This window comes from Poromitra crassiceps (assembly GCF_964638095.1).
Source record: "Poromitra crassiceps genome assembly, chromosome: 2".
NCBI lineage: Eukaryota > Metazoa > Chordata > Actinopteri > Beryciformes > Melamphaidae > Poromitra > Poromitra crassiceps.
The window spans coordinates 73,124,868-73,144,246 of record NC_139624.1 but is presented as its reverse complement, the minus strand read 5'-3'; the positions used below and the strand labels follow the sequence as shown (position 1 = coordinate 73,144,246).

The following is a 19,379-nucleotide window of genomic DNA, read 5'->3' as shown; positions in this document are numbered from 1 at the left end:
CCAAAGCCCAAACACGCTGTGTGTAGATTCAGCTAGAGTCAGTGTGTATTTCATTTCTTTATTCAGTCGGCATAGGCTATGTTTGGGGTCTATGTTAGCATAATTAAAGCAGAAAGACATAGGAACTGTATAGCTAATATACATACTTTAATATTTGTTTATTTATCACAAGTCGTATCGTCATCGCTATATTGAACAATGTTATCGCACATCGCAGATTTTTTTCCTCATATTCTGCAGGCCTAGTCACTACACTACAGTATAGCTGTACATTTCAAAAATGGCACTGCATATTACATCGAGTAACATATTTAGCAATGCAGGAAAGATTTAAACAGGAAATGTTACCTCTTTCTGTCCTGCGGGTAAAAACACCTGAGAGAGAAATGTGGTTGTACTATTTTATTGCAAAAAGAACTTTTCCTAACAAACTGAGGTAGGGAAAATATATGTACTGCAACAGAGACAACAATACAATTCATTGTCCATGAGAAGAGCACCTTCCTAGAAAGCTGAGAGCTGATAGAACCTATGAATAGGCACATTTGTTGCTTTACTGCACACCCATAGCACTCCATCATAATTATATATATTCAATGTGAGCACACTGATAGGAAATATGACATTGTTTTTCCAATATTAGCATAATATGCTCAGTAGCTCGGAGAAGGGTGCTTATATTATAGAGAAGCCAATACACGAGTGTAAAACAAAGCATATATTATGTCATCCAACTGTAACAAACTGTTGTGCAGTATCATTTTTCTTTAGTAGTATCAAATGAAGATGGAACTATATAACCATACCACCATAAAATCAGATGTAATGACAACTCTGTGAGGGATGTGTGTACTTCCTGACCTGCAGGGAGTTTTAACCAAACCACATTATCTGAAAAAACAACAACCAAACACATCAAACTGGGAATAACAACTATATATATATAATATATATATAAAAAAGACACATAGCAGCATTCCTTTACAAATCATACTGATATAAAATACAATCATATAAAAATAAATGCATAACAATTCCCCCCCCTATGTTATTTAGAAATATGATAAGACACTTTCCCAGAGCACCAGTAAAAATGTGCCGGACTTCAGACAAAATGAGATGAGATTCTCACAAACACAATTGACAATAAAAAAATGTATAGATTCATCCTTAAGTGCCGTTATATTGCTATACCATAGGCTTTCTATAATCAATACTTGTAGACAATTATTTGTTAGGCAAGACATTGGCACAAAAAACAAAACAAGAGAGATACTATTGACAAATATGTACAACAAAATATTAGCAAACCATTCTGAACTATTTACAGTATATAAAAAGAACCGTTCCCACTACGACGACAAACTGAAAACATAACTCCAATGTGAGCGAGCGCTGACATCTTCTCATCGTTGTGTGTTTTTCCGTGTCAAGTTTTCGTTTGCTCGGTTTACGTCGTCATGGAGATGACCTCCGACCCCCCGGAGTGTAGCAAAGCCAGAAACATTTCAGTCATTGAGTTTGGACAACAGGGCTTGATTAGCGCCTTTTCAACAGAACCAAGTGCGCGTTTTGTTTGGTGAGGCCGCCCTCTGGGTCGCTCAGATCACAGCGAACACCCGGAACGCCTTCCCACCAGGCGGGTTCTGGAGACTGCAGGGGAACAGAACAAGAGAGAGTCAGTCGGGTCAGATCCAGAACATGCCCCGGCCTGTTACAGAGACACGTAGATGATAGACACAGACAAATAGAAAGACATCGAGTTTTTACAGCGAAATGTCCGCGTCAGTATGTAGCCAAACACTCTGATGACAGATAGGACGGACACAAACAGATAGGGGGCTGGAGCTCCCTGAGCAAACAGATACAACTCAGTTTTAACACAAACACAAGGGACTTCCAGCAAAGACAAGACGCGATGTGAAGTTAAAGCAGACAGATAAATGACAGGCAGATACTAACAGACGTCAGACACTAACAGACAGATGCCAGATACTAACAGACAGATAGTAACAGATACCAGATACTAACAGACAGATACTAACAGATGCCAGATACTAACAGACGTCAGGCATCTCAGCAGTGTGGCAAAGATGCATGTAGTGGAGAGAGACAAGAGCAGAGGCAGAGAGAAGAGAGAGAAAGAAAGAGGACAGGCCAGGTGTGTGTGTGTGTGTGGGGGGGGGGGGGGGGGGGGGGGCGTGCATCGGTAGTCCGTCTGTCCTCTACACAGGTCATGTTAACAATTATAGTCCTTCTGCAGGCTAGTACAAAGTCTAGTACAAAGTCAGCGAAAATTTACTATACATAAAAACTGTAACAGACAACACATAATATGGGACACTTTTAGCTTTAAAGGGACAGCTCACCCTAAAATGCTAAATACATATTTTTACCCTCACCTGTAGTGCTATTTATCCATCTATATCGTTTTGGGATAGTTGCCTGAGTTTTGGAGATATCGGCCACAGAGTTTCTGCCTTCTCTTGAATACAATGGAACTGGATGGCACTCGGCTTGTAGTGCTCGAAGCACCAACAAAATACATTTGAAAAAATCATGACCCGGTTACTCAAGCTAATCCACAGACCTTGTTATGAGCAGGTCTGGAACTATTTTCTTTTGCAGTCTCATGTAGGAACTAGCTAGCAGCTAGCGGGTGTAGTTCGGTCAAAAGAAAATAGTTCCTCCATGAAACTGTGGATTATCTTGAGTAACGGGGTCATGATTTCTGGAAAGAGACATTGCTGTTAAGTTCATCAGATGTATTTCTTTGGCACTTTGAGCACCACAAGCCGAGTGCCATCCAGTTCCGATATCTCCAAAACTCAGGCAACTAAGACAAAATGATATAGATGGATAAATATCACTACAGGCAAGAGGGAAAATATGTATTTAGGATTTTAGGGTGAGCTGTTCCTTTAAACAGAGACTGGCACAAACCATTAATGCTGTTAGGAACTGGTACAGCCGGCTTTGACACATGCTCTCACTTTATTAGGGTCTTTTTCTAAGTGACCACAAACTCTCTTCTCTGTGAAAATCATATCCCATTTCATTCTCCTTCAAACGTTTGAGAATTCATTGCGAAAATGTTGAACTACACAGTAAAAATGATTACTTGGACATAGTCTTGAATCAAAACTTTCAATATATTCTTCATCTGTCAAAATGCTTTTAGCACCTTGAATGACCTTGGATGACCGTGACAAAAATGGCTACGTTGACAAAGAGCCACTTGACTGTGGTACTGTAGCTTTAGACCCATAAGTCTTTGGGCCCACAGATGCCAAAGTCCTGCTAAAAGCTTGGCTCATAGTTTGGTACCTGCCAAAAATAACTCACACGGCCCAAACAGGCTTCATTAAAAATAGAGCAGCCCAACATTAAACTGGTGTTAAACATGATTCATTCATCTCCGGCCATGTAGACTGGGACAACCACTTTTACACTCTGCATTTGGATTTGGTGAACGCTTCTTCTTTTTTTAAACCTGGGTCTAGGCATTGATACACTTTCCACTAGCCTATGTACAGAGTATATGGACTAACAAGACCTCTTCTAGCTACTATGCCTTTGAATGTGGGACTAGACGCGGGTGTCCTCGCTTGCCCCTCCTCTTTGTTTTAGTTATAGAGCACCTCGCCAATAGGCAACAGATGCCGGTGACATTGTATCAAGGGGTTTGGAACAAAAAATATCTCTTTATGCTGACGATGTAGTACTTTTTATTTACGAATCCTGCTACTTCCACGTCCCAGGTGGTCTTATAAATCAGTCTGGTGCTGCTGGGTACAAGCTTAATCAGCGATCCGAAGGGCATTAAGTGAATGTCTGTACATTAGGATGACATCACATAAGGGTTTGCTGATTTATATTAAATGGACTTTATCCAAGCATTAGAGTGCACTAAACACGACGACTAGTCGTATTAACTCTGAAAAGATGAATTACCCAAGTTTCTTTATCTTTTTTTTCTTCCAAACCACCCCAGTTTCCATCTTCCTTTTTTAAAGCAATAGATAAGTTATGTCTTCCTTTATATGGAACAAAGGTCCAGTTAGAATGCAAAAAACTTTCCTACAAAGGTCAAAATGTTCAGGAAGCTTATCCTTCCATGATTTTCAGGTGTATTACTGGGCTGCAAATATTTTACAGCATCTTATATTTCCCCCATGGACGCTATGGCTGCAGAATCCTCACTGTCATTGTTCCCTTCCTATCTTCCATCTATCTATCTATAAAAGGGGCAGGTGGGCAATCTCTGTCTGTTCTCTGTTTCCATTTTTGTCCCACTGATGATGTCATAGTGATGTCATAAGAGCAAAATCATCTTATGACATCACTGATGATGTCATAGGCACTAATGATGTCACAGTGATGTCATAAGAGCATAGTCATCTTATGACATGTCTGATTACCGTATGTCATAGACATTGTGACATCACTGTGATGTCATCAGTGATGCAAAGTTGCGCAATTGTGTGCTGCGGATGCCAATAGAGCAGGCGAGGCTACGCAGCAGCTGAGCTGCGGGCGAGGCCGCGCAGTGGCTGAGCTGCGTATGTGAGCTGCAGGGCGGGCAAGCCTAGGAATCGAGCGTGCGTTGCGCGCGAGATACCTAGTGTAAGTAAATACCCACTCATACCATTCTCCCCCCCCCCCCTCATTGTTTACATGATAATTAGAGACATGGGAATCAAGTCATTTGAAAACCTATATATACAGTAGATAACAGATTTTCCTCCTCCCAATTATCACTTACATTTAGTCTCCTATACACTCACCTTTTCAGATATTTTCAATTTAATTTCATGAGAAAAACATTCACTCACAACTTCTACCTAAAACGCCAGTGTTTCAGAGGTGTCCATGACAGCAGTCGTCTCTATTCTGCATGACCTGATTTTAAATGTTGTGCCGCAGTGTGCTTGGTGAGACAGCAGAGGGAGACTGACTTGAATTATGTGTTTGAAGAAGAAAAATAGGAAAAGGTCTTAGACTCAATCCATTCATCCTCCATCTGTGCCTGCCACAAACATATCCAACTAAAGTTCATCCAGCTATTGGACCAAGCTTAAGCTGTCTCAAATTAAACCTGATATTGATTATCTTAGTGATAGGCCCCAACGTCCTTAATGCACATGTTTTGGCTTTTCCCCGCTTTGCATTCTTTCTGGCAGACCTTTGTTCTCTTCTTTGTATGAGGCACTAGTAGATAACGACATAGACCCTACATAACCCTACATAGACCCTACATAACGACATAGACCCTTGTCCGCTGGTTGCACTTTTTGCCCCCCCCTCGACTAAAAAACACACCCCTCTCTCATCTATATAAAGGCACACTCCTCTTCTTGCCCAGTAATTAATTCTTCTAAAGTGGAAGTGTGCTAATCCACCTCCCGTCCTGTATACATGGGATGAGAGCTCTAATGAACTGCCTGCATGTTGAAAAGATGAGCTACACGAGGGAGGGCAGAGTGGATACATTTCTCTCTACCTGTGAACACTCCTCTTCACTAAACCCAGCCCTTTACTTGCCTCACAAGTTTTAAATTGAGGGCTTTTTTTTCTCTTGGGTGACACCTATGGCGATGAGTGGTAATTGCAGGTGACATCCAAACAGTGTTGCATTATGTGACATTACTAATGTCACTATATACTGCAAAGGCTTCCATAAATGCCTCAATCAACATTGTGAGTGACTCTTAATTTATTTATTTTATTTTTATGAAAATCTTTGCGATTATAACTTTAAATCAGGATTCTGAGAATAAAGTCAAGAGTTTTGAGATTAAAGTCAGAATTCTCACATTAAAGTCAGAATTCTGGGGGGAAAATGAAGCATACTATGTGACATCACTGACAATGCCACTGATGACATTATCTATGGTGTACTGGAATTTGAATGTCGCGGCAAGTCGTGACAAGAAATCATCCAGAAAGCCAGAGAAACTCCAGTTGAGTGTGCAAAGCTAAACACATGAGTTGGCATGAGTTTGATCACCCCCCCCAAAAAAGTGTGCACATGGGATGGCCCATCCTCTCCAGAGCCCCCACAAAAGAAATTCATGCATGAAGTACACAGATTTCTAGCTAAACACGAGTTGGCGTTATTACGCGGTGCACGGAAGTCTGTTATGGTCTGTCATTTGGACCCCAGCCCTACAATGTCCTGTGGGACCCAGCCCCCAAATCGTCGATTGGTGGTGCTGTCTATCTGTCCATTATGACACAGACCGTCTGCCCTGTGAGCACCAGCCCCAAGCATTGATTGGTGGCCGGAGCGATGCTGGCCACCAACCGAGGTCATGTCATCAAGCATCTTCGCTATATAAGTTCTATAATTATATTATTATTATTATTGTCGAGTGGTGGCCAGTGGTGACTGATGATGTCATTAGTAAACAAACACAATCCATCAACTGAGCATGTAAATACCCCTGACTGATGATGTCATATCCACTGATGATGTCATGCCCCACAATCATCGAGTGATGTGACTGACGATGTCATGTCCCACAATCATCGATCATAGTCAATCATAGTTATCCTTATTGCTCTAACTTCTTATAAGGATTAAAGTGTCTCGCCTGCTGTTAATATCAAGGTTGTTTTGGGGGTGCGGGCGAGGGGGGAGGGGGTGAATGAATTTTGAATGTGAATTTTCTGCATCACACTGTTGTTATTGTTTTCTAATTTACTCTGAAAACAATAAAAATGGAAAAATGGCTATAGTTCATTAACTGTTCATCCAATATGAATGAAAATCCCCTAAAATGCACATTGCAGTATCAACTCACTGTGCATTTCATTTCAGGCTATATTAACATTTTACTCTATTTTCTTTCACGGGGGGTTGGGAGGGGATTCTTTCTCTCCATTTCCCCTGAGGGTTTAGTTCACCATGCTGCTGCTGACGCACGCCAGCCACTCGGGTCAGCTTAGCTACTAGTGGATTAGCCACGTGCCATCCCGTACCTCTCGGAGAAAATGCCGTTTTGGTACGAGGCGATGTACTGTTTCCGCTTGTCCACTGGCATCACGTCGATGTAACCGCCCGCATCGCTCCGGACCACTCCAGCGTGGACCGCCGCCCGGCATATACTGGACTTCTGCAGAGACATGCAAGAGAAAAGGGAAAGCTTGAGAGTTGATGACCACCCCCACTGTCTCTGTGTCAATGGGACAAATGAGATAACCGAGTAAATTGGTTTGACCCATTCATTCACGGGACTTACATCAGAGTATATTCTGGTGCCAATGACTCTGGATATATGAGGGTTCTCTTCCATACAGTTTCTTGGGCACCATAATCTGAAAAGAGAACAGAACACTTGTCGTGAGTTGAGAAGACATGAGCAGGAGGCCTTATGTTATGAAGAGACCATCAGGCAGGCAGGTAGACAGACAAAGCGTCAGGTTCCTCCTACCTTGGACAATGTTTTGCAGGCTTTTGGTATGGACACAGCTGTGCAACGGTCGTCTCACATGTGATGGCTTTGACTGTGAGACAGAAAAATGCCCTATGTCAACCAACACCATTTCACCACAGCTCATCAATTTGTGTTTGAATGTTTAATGTTTATGCTGTCAAGTTGAAAGAGTCTGTAATTACAGTGTCACGTAATTGTCAGACTAACCTGTAACTCTGGAAACTACGAAGGCATTAGCACTCTGATATTTCCTGTCAAGAGAGAACATACACATGGCAACATTATTTTCACTTCATGTTCATTGGTATAATTTTGTGGCACTGTCCTAAATATGATGGCCTTACCCTAGAGACTGGACTCCATTCTTATTGGATTTAATGAAGAAGTCCTTTCTCCCTTGTCTAGTTACATCCATCCATCCTCCATCATTGTCTATGACGCCAGCGTGTAGACCAGCTCTGCAAACACTGGATTGCTGGAAAATCAGACAAACCACATCATTAGTTGTGTTTCCATTACCCTCAGAAATGCGCAAAATCTAAATATCGCAATAGAAATTGGGTAATGGAAACACGTAAATTTCGAAAAACCTCCCAAATATCGCAAAAAGTTTTTGCGCTCTCATGAGGTGGTTTTTCAGACGTGTCGATATAGCAGTTTATCGCAAAAGTGTAATGGAAACACATTTTCCGCATTTGCACGTCATGTGACCCATCTTCTGCTTTGGAAAAGGAGCGGAAAATAAGTTTGGTAAGTAAGGTTCGATAAGCCGTGGCAAAACCTCCGCAGCAAGTGGAAAACTTTGAAGCAATGCTACCTAGCAGAAAGATGAGTGTTGTGCAAAAGCGGAGCTGGGGAAAATAGATAACGTTTAATGGCAGAAATCGGTCCATGGTGACAGCAGGCTGCCTGTGTGCGCGCATTTGAGCGGCGAGATGAGGGGATGAAAAGCACACACCGGTGCGGTGCTGCTGACTGAAGTGAATACAGTGACTGTGAGTAATACATTACACACGTTTCAGGTGCAATGTTATAATTATAATAGGCTACACGACATTCTGATTATTGCACCATATCAGCCTTTTCCCCCCTCCATCTCTAAATCGGACCAGTTGTATTAGGCTACCTTTTTTCCTCTGCCTGTCGCGCTCACTGCATTCACCGCAGCCAGCAACGTTGCCACTCATTTTCTTTTGAATTGATAATCAGGCTCGTTTATATGCGTTGTAACTTCATGTGGTGATTTGTATTGACCATTGGTTGGATTTGAGCATGCAGGGGACGGGATATGGGGCAGATCCCCGTGCGTAATCACTGTGGCAGCTGCTGGTAACGGGGAATTGCGTTCAGGTGTGCGCACCGTCAGACCAAACTCGACTTCAATGGAAACGCCTACAAGTCGCAATTGTACATTGTCGAAGTTGTAGAAATATCGCAATTATTTTGCGAAAGACTGTAATGGAAACACAGCTATTGACAACATCATTTACCTTGAAAGCATTTAGCTGACACAAGTGTGCAGGTAGGGGGGGGGTTCGTGTCTTGCTCCAGGACATTGTAGGGACTGAACCTCCTGCACCCCTGTCCAGTTACAGGACAGTCTCACAAAACCACTTGTCCACCCTGTCACCCCACATCATTTGGAATTACTCAGCCCTGTGGACTTACACATCGATGAGAGGGTGTACTTACCATTTCATAGTGCACTGTCCCGACAACTTTTCCTGTCGCATCTAGGCATCCAGCTGGACACTCATACCTGCACAGAGAATATTAGCATTCTAAAACCAATAACTCTGATGAAGTGGGGAAAAAAGTCTTTCTTCTTATGTGTTGTTGTGGTCATCTTATCTCACGCTGTACCTATTACACGGTGTTCCTTTACACTGATCTCGTAGCTTAGTGTCACAGGTCACCAGCTGACCTGAAACACACAAACACAAACACCAGGCATTTGAGTACTCATACAGGAACCATCATGCAAGAATGGGTTGACCTAGAGCCCAGTGAAGACTATTCTCATGATGCTTGAAGAACCAAGAGAGAGAGAGGAATTCTCTGCAGCATGCAGGGTTCAGGGTGGTCAGCAGTACTACAGGAACTGTCTCAGCTTACAGGCCCAGGCCCCTTCGCTGGAGAGAGGAAGCCATTTAAAAACCACAGCCAGCCCCCCCCCCCTCACCCCTCACCCCTTCTCGGCCAGCCAAAAGCAAACACACGCACACGGGAGATCATCACGCTCAAATAGAACTCCCCTCCGTGCTCCAAACAGTGACTTGCAATATTAAGTGCACTTCAAAAAAAAGTGTCGGGGCTAATCGTGGAGTTGACAGATAAAGGCTGCAGAACATCAAAGCCATTTGAGATCAACTGCGAGAAAAACGTTTCCGTTCAAGGCCTCTCCCTTTTTTTTTACACTCGTTATCCAGTTTTGCTTGATCAACAATAAGGGGAGGGGCTATTCACAAATTCCCAAGTTTTGACTCGATTTAGAAAAACGACCGCTGTCTGTTCCTCTGGATCTCATGCTATATACTCCCTACTATTCTCGACACCACCCCACCCCTAAAACCAGATCCTACACCCCCCCCATTTTGAGATGAAACTAGACCCAGAATAAACAGTTAAATGGCAGCTTACACATCTGCTGCGTGTTGACCACTTCATTCTTTTCCAGGTCGTCTGTGGGGGGCTTGGTGGGGGCTGGGCCGGGGAGACTAGCAGGCTCAGGTTTTTCAGGCTTGGGGGCCCGGGGCCGGGGCCTCTGCGGACTACGCGGGGCCTCTGGTTCTATGAAGTTGTTTTCTTCCGTTTCCTCTGGAGGAATGTTGGAGCCATCATCTTCAAGTAGAGTCACAAAAAAACAGTGTCAAGAACATGTTTCCTCAAGATTTCTGAACGTTCATCTATAAAACACTATTTTCTCTCTCTCTCTCGCACACGCGCACACACACGCACGCACGCACGCACGCACGCACGCACGCACGCACGCACGCACGCACGCACGCACGCACGCACGCACGCACACACACACACACACACACACACACACACACACACCTTTGTAGCAGAGGTTGTCCTTGCAGCCTCCTCCATAGCTGGGGGGACAGGCAGAGCATGGGGTTCCATGTTTGTAAGGACTGTGACCCCACCAGTTTCCCCTGTTCAGGTGACACCGATGAGAATGGACTTATTGAGCAGAACACACACAGCTTGTAGACAGTGAATACAAAAGTAGCAACAGTCACAGATCATACTGACAGATGTGTTACTGACTTAAGTGTGCTTACTTTGGTGAGTAGTTGCATACAAGGTAGACAGCCTTGGCCCAAATCTGCCCCCACACATTCATGTTGTAACACATGTTGATGGCACAGCCAATACGACTGCTGGTGGCCCATACCAGCTGCACGGGTGATGGCACAGAGACAGGACAGAAGATCAAACACAAAATAGTAGTATTCATCACAAAGCCTTATATCATAGGACAAAGTCTTCCTAATAATCCTCATACCGATGAAATGGTACGATCCAAGCTATAGTACCTGTGTGTAATGAGTGCAGACTGGGCCAGAGCATCTGAAGGGGCAGTAGGGGTCACACTCCTGAGGGTAAGGGAAGGAGTAGTCTTTCACCTCATCATACCAGGCCTGCACATGGAAAGTGGGTGGTTGATACCTAGAGAGATGAGTAAGCGTACGTATATATGACTGCAATTTTGCAAACATAACATAGCAGTCTGTCTCTATCGTAGTAGGAGTTTTCATTGTGTTTTCATTGTGCGTGCAAAGATTTTTCTATCACCTCTATTAACGTCCACCATTATAGAATCTATGTGAATGTACATAATTATAAATATAATACAAAATATATATATTTATATGCCCCAGATTTTAGTCTTACAATAGATGAAAGCATGTCTGCTTCTTAATGCAAAGGTGATTCCTGCTATTAACAAAGATCAACTGCAATACATGTAAACTGTAAATCAATATACATTATGCAGTATGCACACTACCTTTGCCCCAAAGTACAGGATTTATAATAATGTTCTTCAAAATGTGAGATATGCTGTAAAGGATATGCAAGGGCTATGGGAGTTCTTATTGCAAAATAAGCCCTGACAGGATCACACCAGACCCTGGCTTGATTTAATTTAACGCTGGCTTAAAAAAAAAAGATTTCATTACAAGTTAAAGTAATTTACAAGCTCCAGCCACAAGTTCAGCGGGGCTGTAAAAAGTCTGTAGCACCCCTGGGCAACCATAGCAAAGTAAACAAATCCAGTAAGATTGTCGTTGAGCCTCTAACCAGCAATCAAAAGTTTTCTCTGAATAAATTAAAATCAATATTGGAAAAGTCTTGCATGTTTATAACCCAGGGTAGCTGACAGTTTGTTTGCAGTAATCAACTGCAGTGATAGGATTAAGGATGTCAGAAATAACAGCCCTCAGAATAGGTTCAATAGCCAATCAGAATGAGTAGCAACCCCCCCCCCCCCGCCGATTTTTTTATTCCATTGTTATCCCCCATTAGTGCTCATTTTAATTTATTTATCCTGGTTGCTGCTCCACCCTCTGCTGATCTGGGGAGAGCTGAAACTGGCTCTATGCATCCTCCGAGACATGGGCAGTAGCCAGGCGCTTCTTTTCACCTGACAGGGGAAGCTTCACCGGTAGGACATAGCACGTGGGAGGATCACGCTATTCCAACGAGTTCCCCTCCCTCCGAACAGGCACCCCGAACGACCAGAGGAGGCACCACTTCAGCGACCAGGATATTGCATGTTTTGGTGTGGGGTTCCTATATGAAGGAAACCCCCAGGAAACCCTTTTGACGACCCCACCCGGGCGGTGGGCACTCGAGGACATACGGACGGGCACGCACTCCTTCAGCGCTCACAGCGTCCCAGGTGGGAATCGAACCCAGGACCTTCTAGCTGTGAGACGACAGCGATACCACTGCGCCACCGTGTAATAACTTTTGTAATAGTACATTGCATCTACCTTCCCCAGTGGGCTCCCAGGTTCTGTCCTATCTGGGGCAGTAAGCCAGCAGGACCATGCTCCCACAGACACGTCTCAGCCCACTCCTCCGCCGTTCGCTCCAACTCTGTGTCCCACACCTGCAGAGGAGGAGAGAGGGAAAAACACAGGCCTTTAGACACCGGCAGAGGAGAGAGGGACAAACACAGCCCTTTAGACACCGGCAGAGGAGAGGGACAAACCCAGTGCTTTTGACACCTGCAGAGGAGGAGAGAGGGACAAACACAGCCCTTTAGACACCTGCAGAGGAGGAGAGAGGGACAAACACAGCCCTTTAGACACCTGCAGAGGAGAGAGGGACAAACACAGCCCTTTAGACACCTGCAGAGGAGGAGAGAGGGACAAACACAGCCCTTTAGACACCTGCAGAGGAGGAGAGGGAAAAACACAGCCCTTTAGTCACCTGCAGAGGAGAGAGGACGAAACACAGCCCTTTAGACACCTGCAGAGGAGAGAGGGACAAACACAGCCCTTTAGACACCTGCAGAGGAGAGAGGGACAAACACAGCCCTTTAGACACCTGCAGAGGAGAGAGGGACAAACACAGCACTTTAGACACCTGCAGAGGAGGAGAGAGGGACAAACACAGCCCTTTAGACACCTGCAGAGAGGGACAAACACAGCACTTTAGACACCTGCAGAGGAGGAGAGAGGGACAAACACAGCCCTTTAGACACCTGCAGAGGAGGAGAGAGGGACAAACACAGCCCTTTAGACACCTGCAGAGGAGAGAGGGACAAACACAGCCCTTTAGACACCTGCAGAGGAGGAGAGAGGGACAAACACAGCCCTTTAGACACCTGCAGAGGAGAGAGGGACAAACACAGCCCTTTAGACACCTGCAGAGGAGAGAGGGACAAACACAGCCCTTTAGACACCTGCAGAGGAGGAGAGAGGGACAAACACAGCCCTTTAGACACCTGCAGAGGAGGAGAGAGGGACAAACACAGCCCTTTAGACACCTGCAGAAGAGGAGAGAGGGACAAACACAGCCCTTTAGACACCTGCAGAGGAGAGAGGGACAAACACAGCCCTTTAGACACCTGCAGAGGAGGATAGAGGAGGAAACACAGCCCTTTAGACACCTGCAGAGGAGGAGAGAGGGACAAACACAGCCCTTTAGACACCTGCAGAGGAGATAGGGACACACACAGCCCTTTAGACACCTGCAGAGGAGAGAGGGACAAACACAGCCCTTTATACACCTGCAAAGGAGGAGAGAGGGACAAACACAGCCCTTTAGACACCTGCAGAGGAGAGAGGGACAAACACAGCCCTTTAGACACCTGCAGAGGAGGATAGAGGAGGAAACACAGCCCTTTAGACACCTGCAGAGGAGAGAGGGACAAACACAGCCCTTTAGACACCTGCAGAGGAGGAGAGAGGACGAAACACAGCACTTTAGACGCCTGCAGAGGAGAGAGGGACAAACACAGCCCTTTAGACACCTGCAGAGGAGAGAGGGACAAACACAGCCCTTTAGACACCTGCAGAGGAGGAGAGAGGGACAAACACAGCCCTTTAGACACCTGCAGAGGAGAGAGGGACAAACACAGCCCTTTAGACACCTGCAGAGGAGAGAGGAGGAAACACAGCCCTTTAGACACCTGCAGAGGAGGAGAGAGGGACAAACACAGCCCTTTAGACACCTGCAGAGGAGAGAGGGACAAACACAGCCCTTTAGACACCTGCAGCGGAGAGAGGGACAAACACAGGCCTTTAGACACCTGGAGAGGAGAGAGGGACAAACACAGCCCTTTAGACACCTGCAGAGGAGAGAGGGACAAACACAGCCCTTTATACACCTGCAGAGGAGGAGAGAAGAGGAAACACAGCCCTTTAGACACCTGCAGAGGAGGAGAGAGGAGGAAACACAGCCCTTTAGACACCTGCAGAGGAGAGAGGGACAAACACAGCCCTTTAGACACCTGCGGAGGAGGAGAGAGGGACAAACACAGCCCTTTAGACACCTGCAGAGGAGAGAGGGACAAACACCGCCCTTTAGACACCTGCAGAGGAGAGAGGGACAAACACAGCCCTTTAGACACCTGCAGAGGAGAGGGGGACAAATACAGCCCTTTAGACACCTGCAGAGGAGGAGAGAGGACGAAACACAGCACTTTATACACCTGCAGAGGAGAGAGGGACAAACACAGCCCTTTAGACACCTGCAGAGGAGGAGAGAGGGACAAACACAGCCCTTTAGACACCTGCAGAGGAGAGAGGGACAAACACAGCCCTTTAGACACCTGCAGAGGAGAGAGGGACAAACACAGCCCTTTAGACACCTGCAGAGGAGGAGAGAGGACGAAACACAGCACTTTAGACACCTGCAGAGGAGAGAGGGACAAACACAGCCCTTTAGACACCTGCAGAGGAGGAGAGAGGGACAAACACAGCCCTTTAGACACCTGCAGAGGAGAGAGGGACAAACACAGCCCTTTAGACACCTGCAGAGGAGAGAGGGACAAACACAGCCCTTTAGACACCTGCAGAGGAGGAGAGAGGAGGAAACACAGCCCTTTAGACACCTGCAGAGGAGGAGAGAGGAGGAAACACAGCACTTTAGACACCTGCAGAGGAGAGAGGGACAAACACAGCCCTTTAGACACCTGCAGAGGAGAGAGGGACAAACACAGCCCTTTAGACACCTGCAGAGGAGGAGAGAGGAGGAAACACAGCCCTTTAGACACCTGCAGAGGAGGAGAGAGGAGGAAACACAGCCCTTTAGACACCTGCAGAGGAGGAGAGAGGAGGAAACACAGCCCTTTATGGCTCATTTCCACCACATTTTACTGCCCTGCACAGCTCGTCACCAGTCGGCTCTACTCGTTTCACCCCGATGGATGTTCTGCTTTGACCGCCGATCATCTGACCCCGCCCACCCCCGCCCACAGCTGGTCGTCATAGCGACCGCATATCTGTCCTCCGCCTAATAGCCGAAGTAGGCTATAACATAACGTTACAATTAAATCCATCCACAGAACTTTTAAACTGTTTATGAAATACTGGTGCCTCTAAATGACCTACAGTGTACATGGGCAAATGTGACAATCGGCCAGGAGAATGGATATCACTTTGTAGTTAGTCAAACTCACAGGCATGCGCTGCGCGCGGACGGGAGAGGCGCAACAGAGTGAAGACTGTACCCCGGCGGCCTCTCACCAGGCAAGACCGCGGCTTCACCAAAGACGCGCCTGCGGCCTAGCGGAGCGCTGCAGCCTGCACTCAACTACAGGAGCTTCCTGAGCAGCTGACTTTTTTCTCTCTCAGACAATTGAAACCACCGCCACGATTTTATTTCACCAGAGGCGAAGGCAGCAACACAAAAGACTGATGGAAATATACATAACAGAAGAGAAGGTAAGCCCACTAAACTGGTATGCAGCATTGCATTGACAGTCAGTAGATAGACAGAGTAAACACGATTCTGCCTGACCAATAAGTCGTCAACAATGTTTTCACGTCACCGTATGGTACCGGGTTCGCAGCCCTAGAACCCCGACGAGGCAGGTACGAAAAGTAGCACGACTCAACCCCAATACAACCCGGGCTGGGACAGTTTTTACCGGTGGAATGAGACCATTTATCAAGTCGAGCGGAGCGGGACCGCGCTACTACCTGCGGTGGAAATGGGCCATTAGACACCTGCAGAGGAGGAGAGAGGACGAAACACAGCACTTTAGACACCTGCAGAGGAGAGAGGGACAAACACAGCCCTTTAGACACCTGCAGAGGAGAGAGGGACAAACACAGCCCTTTAGACACCTGCAGAGGAGAGAGGGACAAACACAGACCTTTAGACACCTGCAGAGGAGAGAGGGACAAACACAGCCCTTTAGACACCTGCAGAGGAGGAGAGAGGAGGAAACACAGCCCTTTAGACACCTGCAGAGGAGGAGAGAGGACGAAACACAGCACTTTAGACACCTGCAGAGGAGAGAGGAGGAAACACAGCCCTTTAGACACCTGCAGAGGAGAGAGGGACACACACAGCCCTTTAGACACCTGCAGAGGAGGAGAGAGGAGGAAACACAGCCCTTTAGACACCTGCAGAGGAGGAGAGAGGAGGAAACACAGCCCTTTAGACACCTGCAGAGGAGAGAGGGACAAACACAGCCCTTTAGACACCTGCAGAGGAGGAGAGAGGAGGAAACACAGCCCTTTAGACACCTGCAGAGGAGGAGAGAGGAGGAAACACAGCCCTTTAGACACCTGCAGAGGAGAGAGGGACAAACACAGCACTTTAGACACCTGCAGAGGAGAGAGGGACAAACACAGCCCTTTAGACACCTGCAGAGGAGGAGAGAGGGACAAACACAGCCCTTTAGACACCTGCAGAGGAGAGAGGGACAAACACAGCCCTTTAGACACCTGCAGAGGGAGGAGAGAGGGACAAACACAGTGCTTTAGACACCTGCAGAGGAGAGAGGGACAAACACAGCCCATTAGACACCTGCAGAGGAGAGAGGGACAAACATATCCCTTTAGACACCTGCAGAGGAGGAGAGAGGGACAAACACAGCCCTTTAGACACCTGCAGAGGAGGAGAGAGGGACAAACACAGCCCTTTAGACACCTGCAGAGGAGAGAGGGACAAACACAGCCCTTTAGACACCTGCAGAGGAGAGAGGGACAAACACAGCCCTTTAGACACCTGCAGAGGAGAGAGGGACAAACACAGCCCTTTAGACATCTGCAGAGGAGGATAGAGGAGGAAACACAGCACTTTACACACCTGCAGAGGAGGAGAGAGGAGGAAACACAGCACTTTAGACAGGGCCCGAAACCATGTCTTCTGGATTGTGTCCAATAGTGAGGAAGAGACACATTGAAATCAGCAATGTAAAGCTACTGATACTGTACCTAGTGGGTTACCGTGCATTCCTTTATAACTGGGAACTGGTAATCTTACGGCTTCAAAGGTCATGCATGAGCTGGGACGGTGACGTCACCAGAGCTGGTATTTCCCATTCCAAACTCGTAGGAGCCTCAGCAGCCCCGACCTCAAAAATCCAAGATGGCTGAGCCGCACAGCAACAGTAGTTATAATCATAGTAATGTTGTTTAGCACTTCTGTTTTGTTTGTGTTTCATTAAATCAGCTGTACGCACAGCACTGCATAACATCTATCTGTGTGGACATGAGGCTGCAGTGTTTGTATGCGCAAAATGCCGCGAAATGCCATGTTATCAACTGTTATTGCTAACAATGGCTAGCCTGGCTAGCGACTGGATCTGACCAATGAACAGTGAACTTCCCAGCTCAAGTTTTCTGCAAATGGAACGCTAACAAAACGGATGTGACGTCATTTAGCCTCCACATCCCAGTTATTTTGCGATAAAGGAATGCGCCATTACGAGGAGGCTTAAGAGAGTTATGTTATAGAATGCCTAGTAGCTAAGTTAATGGAGATATGACAGGGTATTATTCAAACACATACTAGTGTTACTATTCTGCAGAGTTAGGCCTACATGTGTCACAATAGAACTGTCGCAAAAAAAATCTAAACTATAAGTGTTGCTGTTGTCCTAAAGAAAGAGTTAGCGATTGCTGCTCAGCTGAGTTGCCCTGGATGGCTTCTCCCTAAAGATCGAGGGCTATTCAAAAAATGCTCGAGCGCACGGGCTGTTTTTCCTGAAGTAATCCCTTCCATATGCGTCTGCTGAGGCGTCTGGGTGCAGCCAGGCCTTTGTTTCACTTGAGCCCTCTCTCTCTGCCCTCTCAGTGGAGTTTGAGTCCTCTCTCTCTGCCCTCTCAGTGGAGTTTGAGTCCTCTCTCACTGGAGTTTGAGCTCTCTCTCTCTGCCCTCTCAGTGGAGTTTGAGCCCTCTCTCTCTGCCCTCTCAGTGGAGTTTGAGTCCTCTCTCTGCCCTCTCAGTGGAGTTTGAGCTCTCTCTCTCTCTGCCCTCTCAGTGGAGTTTGAGCCCTCTCTCTCTGCCCTCTCACTCGAGTTTGAGCTCTCTCTCTCTCTCTCTGCCCTCTCAGTGGAGTTTGAGTCCTCTCTCTCTGCCCTCTCTCTCTCTGCCCTCTCAGTGGAGATTGAGCTCCCTCTCTCTCTCTGCCCTCTCAGTGGAGTTTGAGCCCTCTCTCTCTCTGCCCTCTCAGTGGAGTTTGAGCTCTCTCTCTCTCTGCCCTCTCAGTGGAGTTTGAGTCCTCTCTCTCTCTGCCCTCTCAGTGGAGTTTGAGCTCTCTCTCTCTCTGCCCTCTCAGTGGAGTTTGAGCTCTCTCTCTCTCTCTCTGCCCTCTCAGTGGAGTTTGAGCTCTCTCTCTCTGCCCTCTCAGTGGAGTTTGAGCTCTCTCTCTCTGCCCTCTCAGTGGAGTTTGAGCTCTCTCTCTCTCTCTGCCCTCTCAGTGGAGTTTGAGCTCTCTCTCTCTGCCCTCTCACTGGAGTTTGAGCTCTCTCTCTCTCTCTCTGCCCTCTCAGTGGAGTTTGAGTCCTCTCTCTCTGCCCTCTCACTGGAGTTTGAGCTCTCTCTCTCTCTGCCCTCTCAGTGGAGTTTGTGCCCTCTCTCTCTGCCCTCTCACTCGAGTTTGAGCTCTCTTTCTCTCTCTGCCCTCTCAGTGGAGTTTGAGTCCTCTCTCTCTGCCCTCTCAGTGGAGTTTGAGCTCTCTCTCTCTGCCCTCTCAGTGGAGTTTGAGTTCTATCTCTCTGCCCTCTCACTGGAGTTTGAGCTCTCTCTCTCTCTGCCCTCTCAGTGGAGTTTGAGCTATCTCTCTCTCTGCCCTCTCAGTGGAGTTTGAGCTCTCTCTCTCTCTGCCCTCTCACTGGAGTTTGAGCTCTCTCTCTCTCTGCCCTCTCAGTGGAGTTTGAGCTCTCTCTCTCTCTGCCCTCTCACTGGAGTTTGAGCTCTCTCTCTCTCTCTGCCCTCTCAATGGAGTTTGAGCTTTCTCTC

General features: G+C 46.7%; 1 protein-coding gene across 1 annotated transcript in view; it reads right to left on the bottom strand.

Moving 5' to 3' along the window:
* Positions 1 to 394: 394 nt before the first annotated feature.
* LOC310789185 (cysteine-rich secretory protein LCCL domain-containing 1-like) overlaps positions 395 to 19,379 on the bottom strand; it is a 28,009-nt gene continuing 9,024 nt past the window's right edge. Inside the window, exons 3-15 of the mRNA XM_083650772.1 lie at positions 12,446 to 12,564; positions 10,985 to 11,117; positions 10,730 to 10,845; positions 10,500 to 10,600; positions 10,080 to 10,280; positions 9,303 to 9,363; positions 9,132 to 9,198; positions 7,784 to 7,914; positions 7,647 to 7,690; positions 7,437 to 7,509; positions 7,245 to 7,320; positions 6,985 to 7,118; positions 395 to 1,653 (exon numbers count right to left, since the gene is read on the bottom strand). Coding sequence (XP_083506898.1) covers positions 1,602 to 1,653; positions 6,985 to 7,118; positions 7,245 to 7,320; positions 7,437 to 7,509; positions 7,647 to 7,690; positions 7,784 to 7,914; positions 9,132 to 9,198; positions 9,303 to 9,363; positions 10,080 to 10,280; positions 10,500 to 10,600; positions 10,730 to 10,845; positions 10,985 to 11,117; positions 12,446 to 12,564 — 1,308 coding nt within the window. The 3' untranslated portion in view covers positions 395 to 1,601. The remainder of the gene's footprint in view (positions 1,654 to 6,984; positions 7,119 to 7,244; positions 7,321 to 7,436; positions 7,510 to 7,646; positions 7,691 to 7,783; positions 7,915 to 9,131; positions 9,199 to 9,302; positions 9,364 to 10,079; positions 10,281 to 10,499; positions 10,601 to 10,729; positions 10,846 to 10,984; positions 11,118 to 12,445; positions 12,565 to 19,379) is intronic.